The sequence below is a fragment of the Amaranthus tricolor genome, chromosome 3 (assembly GCF_026212465.1).
Source record: "Amaranthus tricolor cultivar Red isolate AtriRed21 chromosome 3, ASM2621246v1, whole genome shotgun sequence".
Classification (NCBI taxonomy): domain Eukaryota; kingdom Viridiplantae; phylum Streptophyta; class Magnoliopsida; order Caryophyllales; family Amaranthaceae; genus Amaranthus; species Amaranthus tricolor.
In genome coordinates, this window is record NC_080049.1 from 25373163 (window position 1) to 25395770 (window position 22608).

A 22608-nucleotide genomic window follows, 5' to 3' on the forward strand; every position below is an offset into this window, starting at 1 on the left:
ACAAATACATTTTGATACTGATTTTTTTTAGGGGTCTTTTGGCACATGAGATTTGAAGGATAGAATGAGACCTTGGCCTAATAAAAGCCAAATTTTATTTATTTATTTAAAGAAAATAAGAATAGAGAATGAGATTAAAAAAATAAGAAAGTCCTTAACATGATAAATAAGGGGTAAAAAAAGATCCGTTTAACATAAATTTTTGTGAGAGACGGTCTCTTTGAGAGATTGTCTCGAATTGGATTGACCTAAAAAGAAAAATATAGAGTAAGTTTTTCAGTAGATATTAAAAATATTGTAAGTAGACATTTATAATATTGTAAATACTTAAGTATTTACTCGGTAGACATCAAGCATATTGTCAGTAGGCATTAAAGATATTATAAGTAGGCATTACGGATATGGTAAATAGGCTAGTAAACTAAGTTTCTCGATAGACATTAAAAATATTATAAATAGACATTTTAAGTATTTTTTCAATATGCATTAAGTATATATTATAAATAGATATTTAAGGATAATATATATTAAAATTACAATAAGTACACTTTCTCTTGAAAACCGGCTACTCATTTAATAATCTCATAAATCCTATTCTCCTGTGCCAAAAACACCCTCAATGTTAACAACAGTAGCATGCGATATTCTCTTCATCCTCACACTTCTCCTCTCCATATTTCTAACCTAAACCTTCATCCTTCAAAATTCTTAAAAGATTAACTGCAACCGAGCCAGCCGCCCGGCCCAGACCTCCTTCACCGACGTCCGGAAACCCACCCACCGAAACTTCCGCACTTCCGCACTTCCGCACCCGCCACCATCCAGCCACCAAAGTATGTATTTTTTTCTTTTTCTTTCTCTCCATAAAAGTTTTAAATTTGTGCTATTGTTAATAGATATTTCATTTCTTTGAATGTTAATTGTTAAACATTGTTTGTTCATTCATGATTGATGATTATACAATACCTTAAACATTGTATATTCAATTTAGGGTTTGTTCATTCATAATTGATGTTTATACATTTTCAACTGGTGGATTAGTAATTTAATTCTATGATGATTGTATAAGTCATGCCCACACTTTTGTTTAGGTAATTTGTTTGAATTTCTTTTCCTTCTACAGTTCTACTTCTTTGAATTCGCTGTACAAAAAAGATGAGAAAGAAAATTTGCACGTATTTTTCTTGAAATATACACAATGACATCCATTTTACATACTTTTGATCGTTTTGGTAGGAATATGGTGATCAAGCAGTTACGATTTGCGGCCAATAATCCTCCACTACCGGTTATCATTGCTTGTGATGTTGGAGGCATTACCGTGTCATTGGATGATTCGCTCCCATTGGGTTCTGCGCCCTCTTTTTTTTTTGTGATGGGTAACTTATGCTTCTGCTCACTTAATTTATAACTTTAGAAGTTGCTTTCACATTTTTCTAATGGTACCTTTGCTTTGTCTTTATAAAGGCTCTATCATTTCTGTTTTAAAATGTGTATTTTATCTGTTATCGGTTGAAAGCTAATTTTGTTTTTTATTTATGTATCCCTCTGAAAAGAGGACTTTTTCTTTTTACACTTCACACCATCTTCTACATTTTCATTCTTCACCATCCTTTCTCTCTCTATAAACTTCATTCTTCTAGAAGCTTAACAAAAATGGCTACACTTTTAGATATAGTAGCTTCAACATTCATAAGCATACTTGCTGCTTTTTCTTGCTTGCATTTGCACTTCTCAGAATTCAACCCGTTAATGACAGAGTTTACTTCCCTAAATGATACTTCAAAGGCCAAAAACCCTGCTTCTACTAATTTTGCGTCTACTAATTTTGCGGGTAAATTAGTTAATCTTGATTTCAAAACTTATTTCACATTCCTCAATGGGATGCCTCAACGGCTCAAACTCTTCAAATGTCTGAAAATCAACTCATTCAACTTGCTGGTTTTGATTCTGTTACTTTTCTACGCATTTACCTCCTTGGCTTGGGTACTTCTTTTTTTCACTTATTATTATGATCTTAAATTTTACATTTTTTGTTTTGTTTTTGGTGTGTTGTAATTTCAGTGTGATATTTTGTTGGGTCATATCATAAAGATTTCGACTTTGTCCTTGTATTCGTCATTATGTAATTGAATTTTTTTATGGGTTTTTCTTTATAAGTTCTTTTATATATATATATATATATATATATATATATATATATATATATATATATATATATATATATAAAAGCAGTATCAAATGAAAACAATTAAAGAGGTGAAAACTAATTTGAAAATTAGGATGAGATATATATATTTTGGCGAAACGTTTACATACTATCTTATAGGGTGTATATATTTTTGTGAAAGAAAGTTCATATTATTTACAGAAATGCCATGCAAATATATACCCCTTTTAAGCATGTATGTAGTAATACAGATCATTTAGGGGAAGAAATCAGAGAGGAAGAAAGTGAGGATAAAAGAGAAGAAAAAGGATTAAAAATGGAGAATTCATTTAATTTCAACTTTTTTTATTTTTAAAATTAGACAACCGATTATTTTAGGTTAAAGGAAACTGGAACACCTTAAAAAGCGAGAATAATGTAAAGTCGGAATCTTTAAAAGCGGAAGAGAGAAATGTCATACCTTTAGAATTAAGTTTTCCTTTTTAAAAATGTTTGTAGCAAATTGTTCAGGTGCATCTCATAAGTTATTATATGCTTAGTTTTAAAAAACGTACCTCACTTTGCACCTTGTACACCAGCTTAACCCACTACAAGAGGTGTGTACCTTGGGCGCCTCGATGCGCTTCACGGCTCATGCCTTGTGCGCCTCCTTGTTGGGCTGCCTGGATAACTAACTTATGCTTGCTTTTTTGAAAAACGAATTAAACTCGAAATCCAAACTTACTTGAATATGAAGTTCAAAAAACAATTATTTTAAAAAAAAAAACAAAAAGCATACGAAGAATAAAATAACTATTGGAATTCTTCATATTCTCATTATAATAGTTTTGTGCGAAAATGGTGTTTATTTCAAGGATTTATCCTGTTGCTTGAAGTATTATGTCTTCGATATTTATTTTTATGCTTTAGTGAAAAAGAGCACCTCACCTACAAAAAGCTCACGTCTTCGTCTTGTGCTTTGTGCCTAGGCTCTAAGGACCTTTTGCGCCTAAGTGCAATTCACGCTTAAAACTAAGATTATATGTATATATTGTGGATTATGTGTGGCTGATTGCTGGTGGTCTTTTCTCTTATACTTTGTTGGCTTTTGTGTTTTCATTTTATTAATCTAGCTAAAATTTTAATAAAAATAGACCAAAGTCTAGATCATCATCTAAAATCAAGTCCAACATTTGATAACATAGATTATTTGAATTCTTAGGGGTCTTATCTTTAATTTTCTTGGTATTCCTACATCTAATATGAACAGTTTAACATCTTTTGAATTTGTTATCCTAGTAGGATCAGTACAGTTCCTGTTTTTTATGTTTGTTTAAAGATTATATTGATCTAAGAATATGATTAAACGCTTGAAACTTTGGATTTGTCCACGTTGTTAGTTCTTGACTTTCATTTCATCTCCTTTGGAGTGTTCAATTATTCTTCACGAGCGCAAAACTTTTTAAATTATTGTAGATCGAAGTTGGAAAGCATGTACACTCTTCTCCAATACATTGGACGCACAATTACTCGCTTGAAGCTTTTTGGGGAGGATGCTGTTCAATCTGGACAGGTAATTTTCATTGTTTCCCTGTAAAATTTGCTGCTGTTAATGTTGTTTCTGGTTAACATCACTTCTGTTTTTGCATTTTACATCTAGATTGATGAGTGGCTAGATTATATTCCCATCTTGTATCAAGGATCTAAATTTGAAGAGGCTTCTAGCTACACGCAGATAGTTACCTGTCTACATGTACCTTTTTGGTTGATCAGGACTTGTCTATTGCAGATATAGCCTTATGGTCAGCTCTTGCACGTAAGATTCTACACTTAACAACTTTCATTTGTGTACTTGTCTGAATTTCGTACATTTAGCTTAAGTACAGTACTTAGGGCAGTACTGTTACCTTATATGTTCTCTGTCCAATGTACCGATCAAATTCTGCTGCTAGTTTGTGTTATGAATGCTGTAGCCATTTTCTTATTCTGTAAATCAGTTGAAGATATGTGCATCTTTTTTCTATGCATTACTCAATTCTGGACTATATGTATGAACTATTTTTGACTACCTGTAGGAACTAGTCAAAGGTGGAAAAGTTTGAGGAGCTCTATAAAGTACAAGAATCTTGTGCGCTGGTACAACTCTTTGACATATGAGTACAATTCATCCTTTGATCGTTTCTTGAGAATGGTTTCTGTGTAAACAAAGCCTTTCCCAAAAATCTCAAGAGATTTGAACTCTACGATGATTCATGCAAATGCCGACATTCATGAGAAGACAAAAGCACCTGGGTTTAACTGCAATGAACTTGATCTTCCTAATGCTGAATATGGAAAAGTTTGTTTGTGGTTTGCTCCTGAGCCCAGTGGATACCTTCATATAGGGCATTCAATAGCAGCCTTGCTAAATCAACATTTAAAGCTAAGTATAATGGTCGACTAACCATACGCTTGGATGACACAAACCCAGCTAAAGAAAGCAACGAGTTTGTGGCGGGTCTTCTCAAAGACATTGATAGTTTGGGCATTTGTTATGATGCAATAACTTATACATCTGACTACTTTCCTAAGCTTATGGAAATGGCTGAGATGTTGATCCTTGATTATAAAGCCTATGTGGATGATACTCCGGTGGAGCAAATGAGGATTGAAAGGGATGGTGGGATTGAATCAAAGTGTAGGAACAATAGTGTGGAGAAGAACTTGGAGCATGGGATCTGAAAGGGGCATGATTTGTTGCGTTAGAGGAAAATTAGACTTTGAAAGCCCAAATAAATGTTTGAGAGACTGTTTACTATAGATATAATTCGGTCCACATCATCGGGTTGGATCAAAGTATAAGATCTATCCCACATATGACTTTGCAAGTCCTTATGTAGATGATTTGGAAGGAATAACACATGTTCTTCGTTCAAATGAGTATGGTGATCGGGATGCCCAGTTTCATTGGATCCAAGATCATATGGGAGTCAAAAAAGTTATCTTTTATGAGTTTAGCAGATTGAATATGGTCTATACCCTTTTAAGTAAGCGTAAGCTTTTATGGTTCGTGCAAAATGGAAGAGTAGATGGATGGGATGATCCTCGTATGCCAATCATACAAGGGATGGTGCGTAGAGGTTTAAAGATTGAGGCTTTAAAACAATTTATTCTAGAGCAGGTATGTGCTATATTTTCCATCCCTTCTTTCTATTTTTGCATTACGCGTGCTATTTTAGGAGTTTTTAAACAAAAAGGTCTCTTTTGTTGGTAATTGTAGTAATTCTTTGCTCTTTATAATACCCATTTGTTCTCTCTAATTCAGGGGGCATCGACAAAATCAAAACCTTATGGAATGGGATAAACTGTGGTCTATCAATAAAAGAATGATCGATCCTATTTGTCCTAGACATACTGCTGTGTATGAGCTCAACCGCGTTTCAGTAACTCTAATCAACGGTCCAGTATAGCCTTATGTGCGGGAAATACCTCGACATAAAAAGTGTAAAGAAGCAGGGAATAAGTACACAGTGTATACCAAAAATATACAGATTGATTACTTAGATGGCCAAAGTATATCTATAAATGAAGAAGTGACTTTAATGGATTGGGGAAATGCTATCATCCAAGAAATAAAAAAGGATAAGATGGGTCGTCTTGTGCAATTATCGGGTGTCTTGCATCTTGAAGGGTCAGTCAAGACAACCAAGCTGAAACTGACATTGCTTCCTGAGACAGACGAGCTTGTTGACTCGTGTACTTTGATTATTTGATTACGTCAAAAAAGCTGGTATGTATGCTGGTAGGGGTGTTCAATGGGCCGGATCGAATAAAGGCCTTTTAAACATAATATGGGCTTTAAATGGGAAAGCCCCGCCCAACCCGACTAATTTTTATTATTAAAACTTATTTTAATCTCTTATTTATTAATTTATACCGATTAAACTATCATTTATGATAATTAAATTGAAAAAATATTAATAATCTCCATTGACATTGTCATTTATAATATTTAAATTATATATTAATTATGTTATTTACATAGGCTCATTTCCGACCCTTATTTGGCCCTTTTATAGCCCACTTCATTTTAATTATAGTAGAGCTCGTTTTCGGCCCAGTACTTACAAAGCCCTTCTAAAAAGAAGCCGGTTAAGGGCTCAAAATGGGGCCCGGCCCATTGAACATTCCTAATGGCTAGACTAGATACTAAATACTGTATTTGTATTTGTATTCTTTCATTCATTCAATTTGTTGATTGAATTGTTTTCTCATGCTCTCAGCCTAATAACAAAGACAAGGGAAAGACAGATAAGACGCAAAAGGAGGAAGATTTCTTGAATATAATCCTGTTACCAAAAAGGAAACTTTTGCATTTGGGGATTCAAACATGAAGAGTTTGAAATGTGGTGATATCATACAGTTGGAGAGGAAGGGCTACTTCAGATGTGATGTTCGGTTTTCCCAATACTCCAAGCCGATGCTTATTTTCGCCATTCCTGATGGTAGGCAACCAACTACTACTAATGCGTTACGCTAACTTCAAGTCTAACACTCGGAAGAAGGATGAAGGACGATCTAGCATGGTTAATTTTGTCACCGATGAGGGGGTTAATTCAAGGACCTAATTGAGAAATTTAATAGATTTTGAGTCTGCTGAGTAAACAACAATATTCTGTCTTGAAACATAAGGATCCTAACACCTCTACATCAACAAATTTTGTGGGTTTAGTAGGATTATTGATACAAGTGAAACTGACTATATATTATAATCTTGATTTGCTTTATAGTTATAAAGCTTTACATTGTAATTGGTAAGTCGGATTATATAATTGTCCTAGATGGTAGAAAAAATAACGTAGAATATATTGGTATTTTTTAATTTACTAATTCTTTATTGAAACCGTCTCACCATGAGACGGTTTTAATTGGGTTAGCCCAAAGTTTTTTTTAAATAAAACTACTCTATGTAGAATTCAAATTTCATTGTCTTTGATTTTTTTTTTTTTTTTTTTTGTTAATGAGTTGCCTGTATGGACTCGTTTCACGATGAAATGGTTTCATACAAGATTTGCTGTTAATTTGATATTGGTTTAGTTTTGCAAAATGTGTTGTATGCTACAAAATTGCACTTTAATCTTATTTTTGTACATAATTTAGTAGCAAATAAAGATTGCAAAATTTGGTTCACTACTAATTACTAATGAATGCCAAGTACTTTACAACAATTAGAGATATGGCATTTGAGACATGGCCACCTTCCTTTTCCCGAGACTTAATACTTGTTTCCTAGCCTAATAACAACTACTACTAATGGTTTACATTAACTTCAACATTAAGTTGGGTTAATATAAGGGTTGTTTTTATTTACAATGTGTCAATGTTTAAGAAAATAACTATATATTGTTAAAACGTTGTATTTAAAGACTCATCATCATCATACCCAGTGTATCCCGCTCATAGAAAACTATGGTCAGGGTCTGGGGAGGGAAGAAAGAAGACAACTCATACCCATAAAGGAGAGTGTGGTCAAAGAGTCCTTCGGCTCGAGAAAGATCTTCAAAGAGAGAGAAACTTGCAACTTACAAATAGAATAAATATAATACGTACAAATAACTAAAAAAGAATACCCAGTGTATTAAAGTCTACAGCGTTCAGACTAAATTACAGAATTCCAACAATTTTGGTGGTCAAAGTTTTATGTTAAGTGGTCGAAATTCTGTGATTTGATCTGAACGCTATAGGCTTTGATATTTTGGTGGACATTTAAGGTTTTAACTCGTAAAAATCCAAAACTTAAAGATGTAATTAAAGACTCTTTATGTTTTAAAATATATGTCTTGAAAATGATTTATAGTTATTAGTTACATACTTTTGAGTTTATTCTATACAAATTATTTTTTTATATACTAAGGCTATTTAAGTATATATGTTTTTATAAAGAATAATTTGGTTTAAATAAAAGTTTTTTAATTTAATTTGGGAAATTGGATTATTTATAATAAACTTAGAAAATTTAGATTTGATTAAAGAGTGTATTCATTTTATTTGGAGTGTTTTAAGAGATGTTTTGTGTTTAGAAACTTTTTTTAGAAGTAATTTAAGTACACCTTTATTTTTATTTATGGAAAGATATTTGGTTGAACTACTTGGGTGTGATTTGTTAAATGATTTAAATTGTTTTCTTTATTTGAACTACTTAAAGCGAGTAATGGCCAAAAAAGCTTAAAGAACGTTAAAAACGCAATTTTGTACGTAATTTCAAGCATATGACTATTGTTTTCAATTTTAAGCATTTCAAAACAATAATATATACCAAATAATGTTCTGTGCCAAGTTTAATGCCAAAAAAACTAAGTTTACTTTAAGCGAGTAAATGCTAAAAAAATTTGAAAAGGCTAATAAACGCAACTACGCACATAATTTCAAGTATATAACTATTGTTTTTAATTCTAATAATTTCAAAAAATAATATATACCAAATAGTTTTTGTGCCAAGTTTTATGCCAAAAAAACCAAGTTTGAACTACTTTAAGCGAATAATTGTCAAAAAAGCTTAAAAAGATGAATGAAGAAGGGTGGGTATCAAGTTGATGATGGATGGAGGTTATAAGAGGGGGGGGGGTGATTTTTAAGGGTAGCAATGGACGGTGTAGATCAAATATCAAAACGTAATGATAGTTCAGGTTGCTCTCAGAATTAATAGAGTTTGTTGGAAATGAAGTTAGTTGGAAGAGTAAATAGGGAGATTAATTTTAGGGATATTTTACATGGTAGCAATGAACTTTTGCGAAATGCTAGTGGTAGCAAATTATAAAAATATTTCACAAAACAGCATTGTACTTTCGGAATTTAAGTTGTCGTAACATTAATGTCCAAAAACTGTTAAGATTATACGTTAACTTGTTACCCTTGTCTTCTTTCCATCTTCTTCTATCCATCTTCTTTCACCAATATTTCATCTTAGATAATGAATTGAACAATAGATTGCAAAATCCGACATAATGAATTGAACAATAAGTTGCAAACATTCTCAGATTCTAAGATTCCCTTTCTTTGTTCTTCTGCAAATTCTAATAAATTAAGTTCTATTTTTCAGTTTACCCATTGTTTTAAGAGAACTAGATGCCCGTGGAAACTTTATTTCTTGAGAAAACTCTATCTTGATATCTCAATTTAGTTTTTCTTTAATTAAACTAAAGGTTTAATTTTTCTTTAGTGATTTAGGTGTTTTGAAGTTGTTTCCTGCATTTTTCTCTCTCTATTGTTGTATTTTTTTCCCTTTTTCCATATATTATATATATTAATTTAGTTATTGTCATGGGTTAAATTTAGAGATTTAAGCCATGGATGAAAAAAAAAGATGGAATGAAGACAAGGGTTAAAACGAAATTTCATAACTTAACGTATAATTTAACGTTTTTTAGGCATTAGTGTTACGGCAGTTTAAATTCCCAAAGTACAATACTCTTTTATGGAACTTATTTCAAGATTAGCTAACACTAGCCTTTTATAAAAGTTCGTCGCTACCATGTAGGATATTTCTTCATTTTAGTTAGTTGGAAGTGTAAAATTATACTCCCTCCAAACCATTTTAATTGTCACATTTCCTTATTTGGCAAAACCATATCAATTGTCACATTTCTATTTTTGTCAATCTTTTTTTACCTAAATACCCTTATTTCACACACGTAACTACGAATATACCCCCATATATCCTACTTACCCAAACTAATTAATTAAATAATGCTTCACTATTTACCCTTCACTACTTACCCAACTAGACCCAACACCACCATTAATAATTGTGCCCAAGCAAATGAGATAATTAAAATGGTTTGGAAGGAATATTAGTTAGAAAAGAAAAATAAATATAAAGGGATTATTAATTTTAGTTGGGAATATATAAAGATTAAATGATTGTAGACATAAAAGTTAATGAAGCATAAAGTAAGATAAAAATAAGGGTAAAATAGACATTTATATGATTGTTTTATTGCTAAAAATAAAAATGTAGCAAGCAATATGAAATTGACAAAAATAAAAAATGTAACAAGTAATATGAAACAGAGGAAATAATAAACAATAAGAAACAATTTACCACGTTATTTAAATTTAAAAATCCATTTAAAGAAGCAAATTTAACCTCAGTGACAACATGTACTATATTCTTTAATGTTGTATTTGGAAACTAAGATTTTATTTGGATATTTAAAATTGGCAAATTTAGTGTTTGATAAATAAATAAAAATTCAAATTTAAATTTGAACCAATTTCATCTTTACCTAGTTATAGTTGAGAATCAAAAACAACTATTTAAACCTTGTATTTTTAAATTCTTTATTTATTATTATTTTTTAATTAAAATTTATAATCTATGATTTAAAATAAATTAATTATCTCCCAATAAAAGGTAGAAGAAATTTGAGTTTAATAGTTGTTATCAACTGATTTTCTATGCTATAGCCAAAAAAAGTAATAATAATAAAAAAATTTCTATCTATAATCTATAAAAATTACTAACGAAAAAACAGGACTGACATGTGTCAGACTCTCTGTGAAAATTTTCCCGCTCATTTTTGTATTGACGTAATAGGTGAATTTGTAGTGAAAACCATTTCCTAATATAGTACAATTTAACGTGCATAAGAAGATTTGGTAAGTAGTATTATTTCCAAAGTATTTACCTTGGTAAAAGAGAATAACTTCTTGATATGACAAAATGAAACATGACTAAATTTGTAAACCAACATTATTTTCCAATGTTATTTCTAATATTACTTCCATAATAAAAGAGAATAATATCTTGATATAGGAAAATTATTAATCAAGATTATTTACCAGCTGTAGAATAATTATATCCTCATAATTATACTGACACGCAAATTTCATGTAAATGCTACTTATCAACTTCATAATTCTATTTGCTTAACAAATTACTTTTATTTATAAATGGGTCTTTTCACCTATAAAATTAATTTTTTTAAGAAAATAATTAGACGCATAGTAATATTTTTTCAAAATCTTTAAAATGAGACCAAATTTGTAATATTTTAAACTCTTTTTTAAAAAAAATTCAAAAACACATTCAGTTATTCAATAAAATTAAGCTTTAATATAAAAAAATAAATTTATATTTATTTATAAAAAACTTTAAAGAAAATTTATTCATAAAAAATATATTTATGAAAAAAATAAACATAACCTTCTTTAAAACACTAACAAATAACAATCTTTATAATCTTTAAAGTTTATATAATCTTTAAAATAAATATTATACAACTATAAAATTAACTCAAAAACTTTTTTTTAATCTTCGTGTATGACACGAGAACCTATGTAGTTCCGATTATATGGGCAACACAATGACATGTGCAAAATTTCTATCCTGTTGTCTTCCATATCCATAAACCGACTTACAACTTGCAAGACTCTTTTCCCGTTTCCCATTTCCCAATTTCTAATTTCTTTATGTACACGAACCCTAGAAACTTTCGAAGGTGAGGTTCTCTCTTGCTCGCCATTTTCATCTTGCCCCATCGTTACGGGTATTACTGCTAAATACCGAGTGCTCGCCGCCATCAACCCTGCTCTCCGCCAGCCTCCTTCTCTGCCGTCAACCGCTAGGCATCAGGTATGTTTATTTTGTTCTCCTTTCTTCTTCCCTTCTACTGTGCTAGGGCGCGCACCTTCTGTTCTTAATGATGAATGTGCAGGCACGTTAACGATGCTTAAGCGTTCCTCTTGGTTCGCCTTTTGGACTAGAACTTCCAAAGCCACCTCCGTTTTTCGAATCCTTAAAACGATTCAACTAGCAGAACGAAGAATTCTTCGAGGTATTTAGGAAATGTGAAGCGAACATACCATTGCTTGATCTGATTAGGAGTATGCCTAGGACTTATTGAAGATGTTCTATTCATAAATTAGTTTTTCTTGTTGTTGTTTTTTTTTTTTTTTTTTTTTTTTTTTTTTTTTTTTTAAATTAGGGCGTTTGAATTTTGTGTTATTTTGATGATTATAGATAGAGAATATATATTAGATGATGTAATGATTAAATAATATTCAATTAATGTTTGAATGGTGATTAATTGGTTTGATGGTTCAAAAGCAGTATTATATCTGTATTATCCAAATTCTTTTTAGGGTAAATGTAATTTTTTCACGCACTTGAATGTATTTTTTCGACATAACTTATTATTTTTATGGTTTCACCCCTGCTAGAAGTACTCGTCTTTTCTCCATACATCTATCTGATTGACAACAATGTTGCGTCAAAGCTGTAAGAAGTTAATCGGTCAAACCCAATTTCAATTGCAAGGATCACTGACTCGTCTTTACCACGAGAGGGTAGTAGACCATTATGATAACCCAAGAAATGTGGGCTCTTTTGATAAGAATGATCCGGATGTGGGAACGGGGCTTGTAGGTGCTCCAGCTTGTGGGGATGTGATGAAACTTCAGATTAAAGTTGATGATAAAACTGGAAAGATTGTTGATGCTCGTTTTAAAACCTTTGGTTGTGGTTCTGCTATTGCTTCTTCTTCTGTTGGTAAGTTAATCTTTTTTTTTCTCTTTTATTATTGTGTGTTTTGGCTTTTGAGTTTCGTTGATTAGGTTTGCTTCTTCTGGATGTAGTTGATTTTTTTTTTTCTTATAAATTTTTAATGGGTTGATGGTTGGTTTTGAGATTTTATATATTTTTTAGCTCATGCAGCTTGTGTGAAATTGTTGGAAATTGGTTTTTGTTTGGCTATCATTTCTATTTTTCAGATTGGGGTTATATTAAAATCTCCTAATTCCCTAATTGAAATGTGATATTTTTAGCTAATTTTGGAACATTTGTGTACTTTATTTTGAATTCATACTACAAATTAGGTAATACTAGCTTTTGATGGTGGCTTAGACTTTTTGTGAGATTCCAATACTTTGATTAGCATTATCAGGTTTAATATGGAACTATTATGGCTACAAGAATTTATGTTTGTGAGGTTATTTAATGCAAAGATTGGCAAATTGTATAACTACTAAGCACTTGGCTTGTGGTGTTGTTGCAGAGTTTTTTCTTCGGCTATCATTAGGTATGGTTGCTTCTATGTGACCTTGGTTTTGAGTAACAATAGGTGTTTAGTGATGAAATGTTACATTTGTTAAGACATGGCTTTTGAGGACTTAGTAGTTTCCTTAAAACTAGTAGAGATTTTAATTGAAAATTTTGATTGTTAAGATAAAGAATGTGGAAGTCAGGATTGGATTTTAGGTGTGTGAAATGAGATTCTTGAGCTTATAGAGATTTTGAAGATCTATATTACTTTTTGGTGTAAACTATAGAACAACCTCATATTTAAGGAGAATTTTTTGGCGTTGTTTAGAGCTGTTGAGAAAGTACATGTTATTAGGGGATATTGACGTGTTGCTCTTACACAACACTATTTTAGTTATGGAGCTGTATATTTGGGTACGAAGATAATATTATTGGTCTAAAATGGTTTAGGTACTCATATTTTTTTTTTATTTTTGTCAAAAGTACTTATATTTATCTTGATTATTGTTCTTTGATGATGTTCTTTGAAGCATTTATGATCAATCCAAGTATATAATGGAACACATATGTACTTTGGTTTCGCTCACTAGTATATGCCTTAGCTCACTAGTATATGGCTTGTGTACTTGCTTGCTTTTGCATTGTGGATTGGAGGTGGACTTGATACTATAATTGTTTTAGCAATCTGGTGGTCAGCATACCCTTTTGGTTTGAAAACTTGGTAACATATCTTAAGCTAATGCTGTTGTTCTAATGACGTGTCCTATGGTTGTTTTGATAGAAAATAATAATGTGAAATTGGGTTATTTTGCCAGTGAGTACTTATTTTTTATTTATTAATTTAAGAAACAATAGCTCCTATTTATACAAGAATAAGAGAACTAATCAAGGAGTTAAAACAAATATAGAATAATTAAAGAATAATATTATTTCCTAAATATATACTTTCCTACACTTCCCCTCAAGTTAGGTCTTCGGAACACCAATACCTAAGTTTAAAGGCTTCCAAAGTAACCACCTTCGTAAGAATATTTGCCAACTGATCTTTTGATCTTACAAAGGGAATCCTAATGATCTTCTTCTCAAGTTTTTCCTTTATAAAATGTCTATCGATCTTAACATGCTTGGTGAGGTCATGTTGAACTGGGTTTTCAGAGATACTGATTGTTGCATTATCATTAAAGAATTTGCAAGCCTTCTTTTGTAGGAAGTGTAGTTCAAGTAAGAGCTTGTGTATCCATATGATCGCAGTTCTTCCTTTGGCAATACCATGAAACTGTGCCTTTGCACTTGATAGAGTAACCACTTTTTGCTTTGCCATGTAACCAGATTTCATATCATCTCGATCTCCTGCCCAATCTGGATTTGTATAAGCCACAAAGTCTAAGTGATCATTTTTCTTGAATCCTTCAGGTACCTCAAAATCCTCGTAACTGCTATCATATGGTATATCTGGGGTTTATGCATAAACCTGCTCCATACTCCAACTGCATATGCAATGTCTGGACGAGTGTGAGAGAAATAGAAAAAGTCTACCAACAATTCTCTGTATTGTCCTCAATGGGTGTCTATGCAGGCTTACAATCGACTATGTTTGTTTCTGCTAGCCATTGAAGAACATACTTCCTTCGGCTAATGAAGATGTCTCCTTTCGACCTCAAAACCTCAATGCCAAGAAAATACTTAAGTTGTCCCAATTCTTTCATTTCAAATTCACGAGACAACTGTTCAAAGTATGGTCAGGGTTGCTTTGTTGGTAGCCAATTTTTGTCATTGATGCGGTAAATCTTCTAAACCATGCCCTTGAAGATTGTTTTAGGCCATAGAGAGCTTTGTTCAACTTGCATCCTCTTCTGGATTATTATCACTGGAGAAACCTGAAGGAGCCTTCATATACATTTCTTCTTCAATTGTCCCATGTAAGAAGGCGTTCTTCACATCAAATTAGTGTAGTGACCAATCCGTGTTTGTAGCAATAGAGAATAGAATCCGAATTGTGTCAATTTTGGTCACTGAAAAGAAAGTTTCAGAGTAATTCACCCTATAAGTTTGAGCATATCCTTGTGCTACTAATCTGGCTTTGTACCGCTCAATAGTACCATCACCTATATATTTGATGGTGTATACCCATCTGCATCCAACTGTCTTCTTTCCCTTTGGCAACATACAATATTCCCATGTTTCATTTGTCAAGAGTCGAGATCTCTTCCATTGTCTTTTTCTAGTTGGGATCCTTAAGAGCTTCTTCAACATTATTAGACACAACACTGGAATAAAGAGAATTATTGAAGGCCAATATTGTTTGTTAAAGAGCCTCAATATTCTCTCTATTTACTGGATATCTAGACCTTTGTGCCTCAAATTCAGGATCTTATCTCTTAGGAGGAATCCCCCTTGTACTTCTTGGTGGTAACTCATATCTGTTCTGTTTCTCAACATTGGGCATATCATTTAGCACATCATTAATCAATAGCACATCATCAGAAATTCATCAGTTTACACTAGGGATGGTCATGGGGCGGGTCTGGCCAAACCCGGACCCGGACCCTTTTATTTTTTATAGATCCGGACCCTAAGTGTCCAAAATTTTCAGACCCAGACCCTACGGATCTGACGGGTCTAGGGTTCTTAATGGGTCTTATACAAAGCCTCTTTAGGACGGTGTGCTCACCTACTGCCAGCTATGTCAATGTCAAATTAATCATTTCCCTTTATTAATTTATATGAAAAGAGCATATGGGTGTCTGTAAACCAAAAAAATGCAAGTGGATGAGCCTTCAGGTTAAGAGTCTTCATTACAAGTGCAGTAGTTAGGCTTTATACATGTTAGGCCTATTAAAACTATGGTTAAGATAAATGCTCTCATGCCAAGGACACAAGTGTTTTATCACTAGAATTTTCTGTGGACATCCTGTTCACAAATCACAAGTAATCCCGAAAAACATGGATATTTGATTACAAGTCATCTAGCTATAGTCTGCCAATGGTACAAGTGTACGGTTGCCATCTCACTTTCTAAACAGCTCAAAATTAAAAAGTTAGGGTTACCCGTGGAGGTCGACTGAAGTGGAGAAGAAGGACGGCGATGGCGATGATGATGGCTGGCGATGGAGGTGCTCGACTAAAATTGCAGAGGCGCAGCGCAGAGGAGTAGAGGATAAGAGGAGAAAGAAAAAAGTTAGGGTTACTGCCTTACTGGATTGAGAATGAGAAGGCAATCAACTGATCAAGGCATTATATATTAATAAAAAAATTAATATTAGAATTTAGAAATCAGAAATTCATAATATAAAATTTAAAAGTTTAGGGTCGGGTCTTCACCTTAGGACCCGGACCCGGACCCGTCAGATATTTTTTGGATCCAGATTCGACCCGGATTCGATGGGTCTCACAAATTAAGACCCAGACCCTTAAAAAAGGGGCGGGTCCGACAGGGTCCTGGACCCATGACCATCCCTAGTTTACACAATACAAGGCATAGCATTAACAAATAGTTCAGGTCAAAACACGGTGTCCTTTTTGAGTAACCTCATATCCCACAAAGAAACATTTAACAGCCCGAGGTTCAAGTTCGTCGGGGAAATGAACATAAACAACACATCCAAAAACTTGGGGAGGTAAAGAGTGGAAGAAATGAGGGTGTGAGTTTAGAGAGTATGTAGAGGGGTTTGGAAGTTCAGAGTTTTTGTGGGAAGACAGTTGGTCAAGTAAGTGGCAGTAACAATGGCTTCTGGCAAAAAATTAGAGAGAACATGTGATTTAAACAAAAAAGCTCATGTAATTTCGAGAAGGATCTGATTTTTCCGTTCATCAACCCCGTTTGTTGAGGGGTATCAGAACAAGTGGTTTGGTGAATTAAGCTATTATAAGAAATAAATTTTTTTATGCTCAGGTTAACATACTTACACCTATTGTCAGACCGGAGTATTTGTGGTTGAGTTTGAAAGTGAAGAAGAATTATGTGATAAAATTTGACAAGCACATTAAAGACTTCAGACTTGTGTTTCAAAAAATAGACACAACTCATCCAAGTATAATGCTCCACAAGCAAAACACGAAAAACAATCCTCCACAAGCAAGACACGAAAAACCCTGTGTATCACAATCGAGAGCAGGACTCCAAACATCCGAATTTTAAAACAAAGGGTTTAATACTATGAGTCAAATTAGGGGGCATATGAGTGTTTATGGCTTTTGGCTTGGACATAAGATTCAAAAATCAAGGATTCAAGCAATTAGAAAGAGAAGGAAAAAGACGTTTTACGTATTCTAAGGATGACCTAGACATCAGTGCCACATCCATAATTGATGATTAGGAGACCCATGAGCAAACGAAGTGTGACCTTTTTGAACCGCTTTGTCCACATAGTATATGCCCCTTTTCTCAGTACCACGTCTAATGATTGTCCCGGTCTGAGCAACTTGCACAACACAATCAGCAGAAGACAGTAGAATACATAAGAACAGTGCAATTAAGCTCTTTAGTCAACTGACTAACAGATAAAAGTTTATTAGATAAGCTAGAGATGAGGGGACAAATCTTTAGTGTATCGATGGGGAAAATTAATACTTCCCGTCTTAGTTACACTAATACACTCCCCATTAGCAGTTTGAATGTGGGTGTGAGTGGTAGGAACATCGGAAATAATATCAAAGGAGACAAACGTCATTTTGTTTGTCGCCCCGCAATCAACGATTAAAGAGTGTTAGTGTGGTTTGCAAATAAGGCCCAATCCTTCTACATTGGGGTTTTTTGTTTGGGTTGTTTGGGTGTTGGGTTACTGATTTGATTTGTGTTTTGGCTTCCATGTACAAAAAAACGGCTACAACCCTTCCTTCCCTTTCCCTCATTTTCGGTGGATCTTCCCTTATCCACACAGCTGGTACACTTTCTTCCCTTTCCCTTACTGTACTACTTATAGCTTTCAATTTCTCACTCCTTTGAAATCGGGTTTCGAGCCTTACAGCCCTGAAGTCCTGTATTTTTCATCGATGAACGATGTCGTTACAAAAAAAGCCTTGCCGCCAGTCTGAATTTTCAGATTCTTGGTGGCGGTTCTCAAGTGACGAGTGTCATGGTGGGAATGACTGGAGAAAAAAGAAAAAAGGTTGGAGTAAGAGAGGAGAGGGATGCGATAAGTATCATGCGTGTTTCTTCGATGGTCTGAATTGGGTTTTAGGGGTTCTAGGTTTGGCTTTGATTATCAATACAGGAGCCTGATGATGGAGACTCCTCTGTTAGTGTTTAACCATTGTCTTTGCGACAAAGGAGTCGGTGACATCGGGTAAATTTTGATTTCCATTGCATGTAAGAGGTGTTTAAGGTAGATGATGAACACTGATATGGTAGACCGGTTATAGATCGCCGGAAAACACCATCATAACATGATGGAAAATAAATGCGGAAATTGGGTTATTTGGCTAGTTTTTGTATTAATTAATCAAAGAGATAATAGTTCCTATCTATACAAGAATTTGAGAATTAATCTAGGAAATAAAAATAAATTACATCTAAAAATGATAGTTTATTTTAAAAATTTATTACGGAATGTCTTTTATGAGATTCAATTTTATTCATGTAATAAATATCAAAACATAATATTTGACATGATAAATGACATGATTCATGATTAAAGGATTTTTTGCAAATAATATGCCTAATTAATAGTATCTTTAGTTGTAAAAGAATTTTTCTAAATTATATAGGCAATATCTTTTGCAAATTGTGTTTGTAGCAGTAAATAAATATCTTAACATTGCTTTTTAAAATCAGTTTATCATGTTTGTAATTTTTGAAGATATATCAATAGAAATCATAAAAATTGCATTAATCTATATATATCTTTATACTAACAACTCTGTGCATTGCACATGTTTTATACTAGTATAGAATAATTAGAGATTAATATTATTTCCTGAACATATACGTTCCTATATGTTTCTTGTCAAGAAAGGGAAATTTTATGTGTATTTGTTTATTGCATGTCACAATTTACGGTTTTATTTATAGGATACCAGTAGCAAGGGTCTCAAAGTGACATTTTATCGACATGCCTTTGATTTGATTAACATAATAAACTTGAGAAGTATCCTACGTCTCTTGGAATGCACCCCATAGCTTAATTTTTTAAAAAAAATACTTGCGTGAAAAGAGAGAATGTAATGTAGTTAATGCTAACAAGGACACGAGTGTTCTTGTTGACTATCGAGTAAGCATAATTGGAGTAAAGTTGGAGGTATATGCATGAGACTGAAAATTAAGTAAAGTAGCAAGAATTTGATGAGCATATTTGAATAAATGTGAAAATTACGAGATATAATAGGGTTTTTGGTTTTTTGTTTGTGGATTGGTACGTGTCTACTCTATTTTTTTTTCTATTTGGTTAATTTAAAAATTTAAAATTCGATAGTAGTAAAGATAGCGTTATCCGCCCTTTGAGATAGTAGATCCTAGAAGCGGTTTTGCTTGTGTAGGTGCTTGGGCTAGTGGAAATTGTTGGCTGATAGCAAATGGTTAGAACAACTTCACCGTTCCATATTTTCCTTCCTTTCCGTCTTCTGTTGGATGTAAATACCTCAATTGTTACATGTTATATGCTTCCATTCACAAGTTTCTTGGAGGAACATGAACTGCTTATTGGTATGGTGTACTTGGATTGTTGAAGAAACAAGGACTTTTGCTATAGATCTAGTCCTTTAGTGATATTAAGTCACATTGTGCCTACTGCTTTCATATCAATGGATATTGATCATTATTTTTAATGTATCATGAAAATCCATGAGTGTGTAGTGTGTAGTGTGTAGTTGGATGATTGGCATCGACCAAAACCATGCATATATCTTTGGTACTCGATCTCTAGAAGATTGCTTCAGTTTCCATTTTAGGCTATCTGTAAGAGAGCTTTATTGTATTTTAGAAGAGCTTTTAAAATTTTGCATACCTTACGCCTATTTGTGTCTTGTGTGCCACGAGCTTAGGCTCAGATGAAGGCATCTTGGCTAGGTGAGGTAAAGTTCGCTATAAGAGGTGTGCGTCCTAGTGTGCCTCTATATGTTTTTCACCCCTTGCGTCCGGTGCGCCTCTATATGTTTTTCGCCCCTTGCACGCGATATGCCTCCTCGTTGGGTTGAGCCAAAGCTTGTTTGTTTTAAAAGGAAATAAAACTCGAAAACCAAATTCACTTGAATATGAAGTTTGAGAAACTGTTTTTTCCATAAAAAAGTTGGTGAAGAAGAAAAAAACTTTGGGTATCCTTCATTTTCTCATGTAAAAAGTTATGTGCTTGAGTAGTGTTTACTTGTTGATAATGAATGTTTTCAAGCTTTTTGCTATTTCAATATGAATGTCATATTGTTTCAAGTAATATACATGTTTTGAAATTGATTTTAAAGCTTATTAGCAAAAATTTGTGCCTTGCCTACAAAAAGCTCGAACGTTTGCCTTGTGCTTTGCGCCTAGGTTCTAAGGGACCTTTAGATCTAGTCGTGTACACTTGCCTCGTTAATGCATTGTTTTGGATGTGAGAAGATGGAGTGAACAAAAAGGAAGGTATGGGAGGATGGTGCTTCCTTTTCTTAGATAACAATTAGGAAGGGCAAAAAATGTGGAGAATGGAATTGGAGAGATGGAGACTTTTTATTTTATACAAGACATATTACTCCAAAACTTTGGAAGGAGAACTTATCACTCTCTCCCCTCCTCCTCTCCCCCCTCCCCCCTTTGTATTCCCCTCCCCTACCTTACCCTTACTTTCCTTCCTCAAGTGTTATCCATTGTAAGAGGCAAAGAGACTAAAGTAATTGAAGCAAATGGAGCAATATTATATAGACTAGAGAGTTCCTATGTATTAGTTTGAAAAAAATGACTTTCTTCAGTTCAGTGTACATTTAATTGCTTATTTACATTTTAGTTTAGTGAATGATGGTTTTGAGTTTAGTGCATGTTTATTTTGAACAACTTTGAGCCTTGTAGATCCCCATGAATTTTTGTTTGCGCCTTGTTGTCTCTATTGGTTTCTGTTGTTCATTTAAAAATCTCTCTTAAACTCCAGCATGTTTCTTCAATTCCTAAATTATTGTCTTGTTTTTCTTCAGCTACCGAGTGGGTGAAAGGGAAACAAATGGAGGAGGTGCTGACCATTAAAAACACGTAAGCTTGCTTTTTATGTATGCTCTTGTTTAGATATTATCCATTAATTTTCATGGATGTGAGGTTCTGGTCTCAATATGTTGATTCTTAATGTGAGTTTATGAGTATTATACTCACATACTCTTTTCATGTTGAGAGTATTATATACTCTACTATATAGGTGTATATAGGTGTGGATTCTGAGTCATTCATTGATGAATTTTATCCTCTAATGATTACAGGGAAATTGCAAAACATTTGTCGCTCCCGCCTGTTAAACTGCATTGCAGTATGCTTGCCGAGGATGCAATCAAAGCAGCTGTTAAAGACTATGAAAGAAAACGTGCGAAGAAAAACGGTAGTAGCTCGGTATCTGCATCTTCCAATAAGGCTGCTGAGCCTTGAAGCAGGATACAATCAACTGATGTGATGGAAGACTGGGGTTAGCGGAAACTAATGCTAGTATTGTGGTTTGGCTCCTTGTACAAACAAATAAATTGTTCCACCTGACATTACTTGTATGGTTTGGGGAATGTTAGTCTTTGAAATAGGATTTTAAACCTCTGTATTAGTATGTATATTAAATTTTGCTGGTATTAACATTTTGTTTTATCCTTCTGATGATAATGAAGGAAACAGGTTTGTATCACCATTGACCCCTCACAAATCTTGGTTTTTACTAGGATATTGCTTGTGGCCAAAGCTATGAGAGTATTGCTTAATGTGTAACGTGTTGGCTACTTGGCTTATCATCCCTCTGAATTTTGTCTCTTTTTTTAAGGTTGGATCAAAAGTAATGTGATTTATCAAAACTTTGAATTTTGTTGATTGCTTCCACCTTGCAAATTATAGTCTCCTATAATTTAAATATATATGTTGGATAATCCGACACTCAAAAATTTTAATGATATAGTCGAATTGAATTTGGGGCTGGTGTTAGGTTTAAATTAGACAATTTCACTTTTATGATTAAAATTACCGATGTATAAAACCTTTTATAATTTTCGTTTTAAAATAATGGAAATATTATCTTGAATAATACAATCTTTAATTGATTTTTCTATAATAATACGAATTTTTGATTAACCGTGAATAATACAACCTTTAGTGTGTGTTTTCTACTAACATGTATTTTAACTCGTTATCTGAATAATAGGTCAATTTTACCCAAAGAAAATAAATTAAATAAAATTTAAAAATCTCACCCCTCCCTTTCTTCTCACATGTGCACCACCCTAACCGATACCCTAGCACCTATCCTCCCACTACCACCCCACCATTTCTTTCCCTCCTTCATCACCACAGCCATCA

At 33.2% G+C, this 22608-nt stretch overlaps 1 protein-coding gene and 1 pseudogene across 2 annotated transcripts; both read left to right on the top strand.

Annotated features, from left to right (window-relative positions):
- The first annotated feature begins 584 nt into the window (after positions 1–584).
- Positions 585–6943, top strand: LOC130808491 (glutamate--tRNA ligase, cytoplasmic-like; annotated as a pseudogene).
- A 4474-nt stretch (positions 6944–11417) lies between these two features.
- LOC130807669 (iron-sulfur cluster assembly protein 1-like) lies at positions 11418–22026 on the top strand. Of its 2 annotated transcripts, none has more exons than XM_057672972.1 (4): positions 11418–11762; positions 12350–12677; positions 21264–21318; positions 21540–22026. In XM_057672972.1, exons 2-4 carry the CDS (start codon positions 12392–12394, stop codon positions 21700–21702), a joined length of 504 nt encoding a protein of 167 aa, XP_057528955.1. In that variant the 5' UTR covers positions 11418–11762; positions 12350–12391; the 3' UTR covers positions 21703–22026. The 2 variants fall into 2 exon arrangements, with proteins under 2 accessions (XP_057528955.1, XP_057528954.1); XM_057672971.1 differs by having other exon boundaries at positions 11525–11762; positions 12353–12677.
- The last annotated feature ends 582 nt before the right edge of the window (positions 22027–22608 follow it).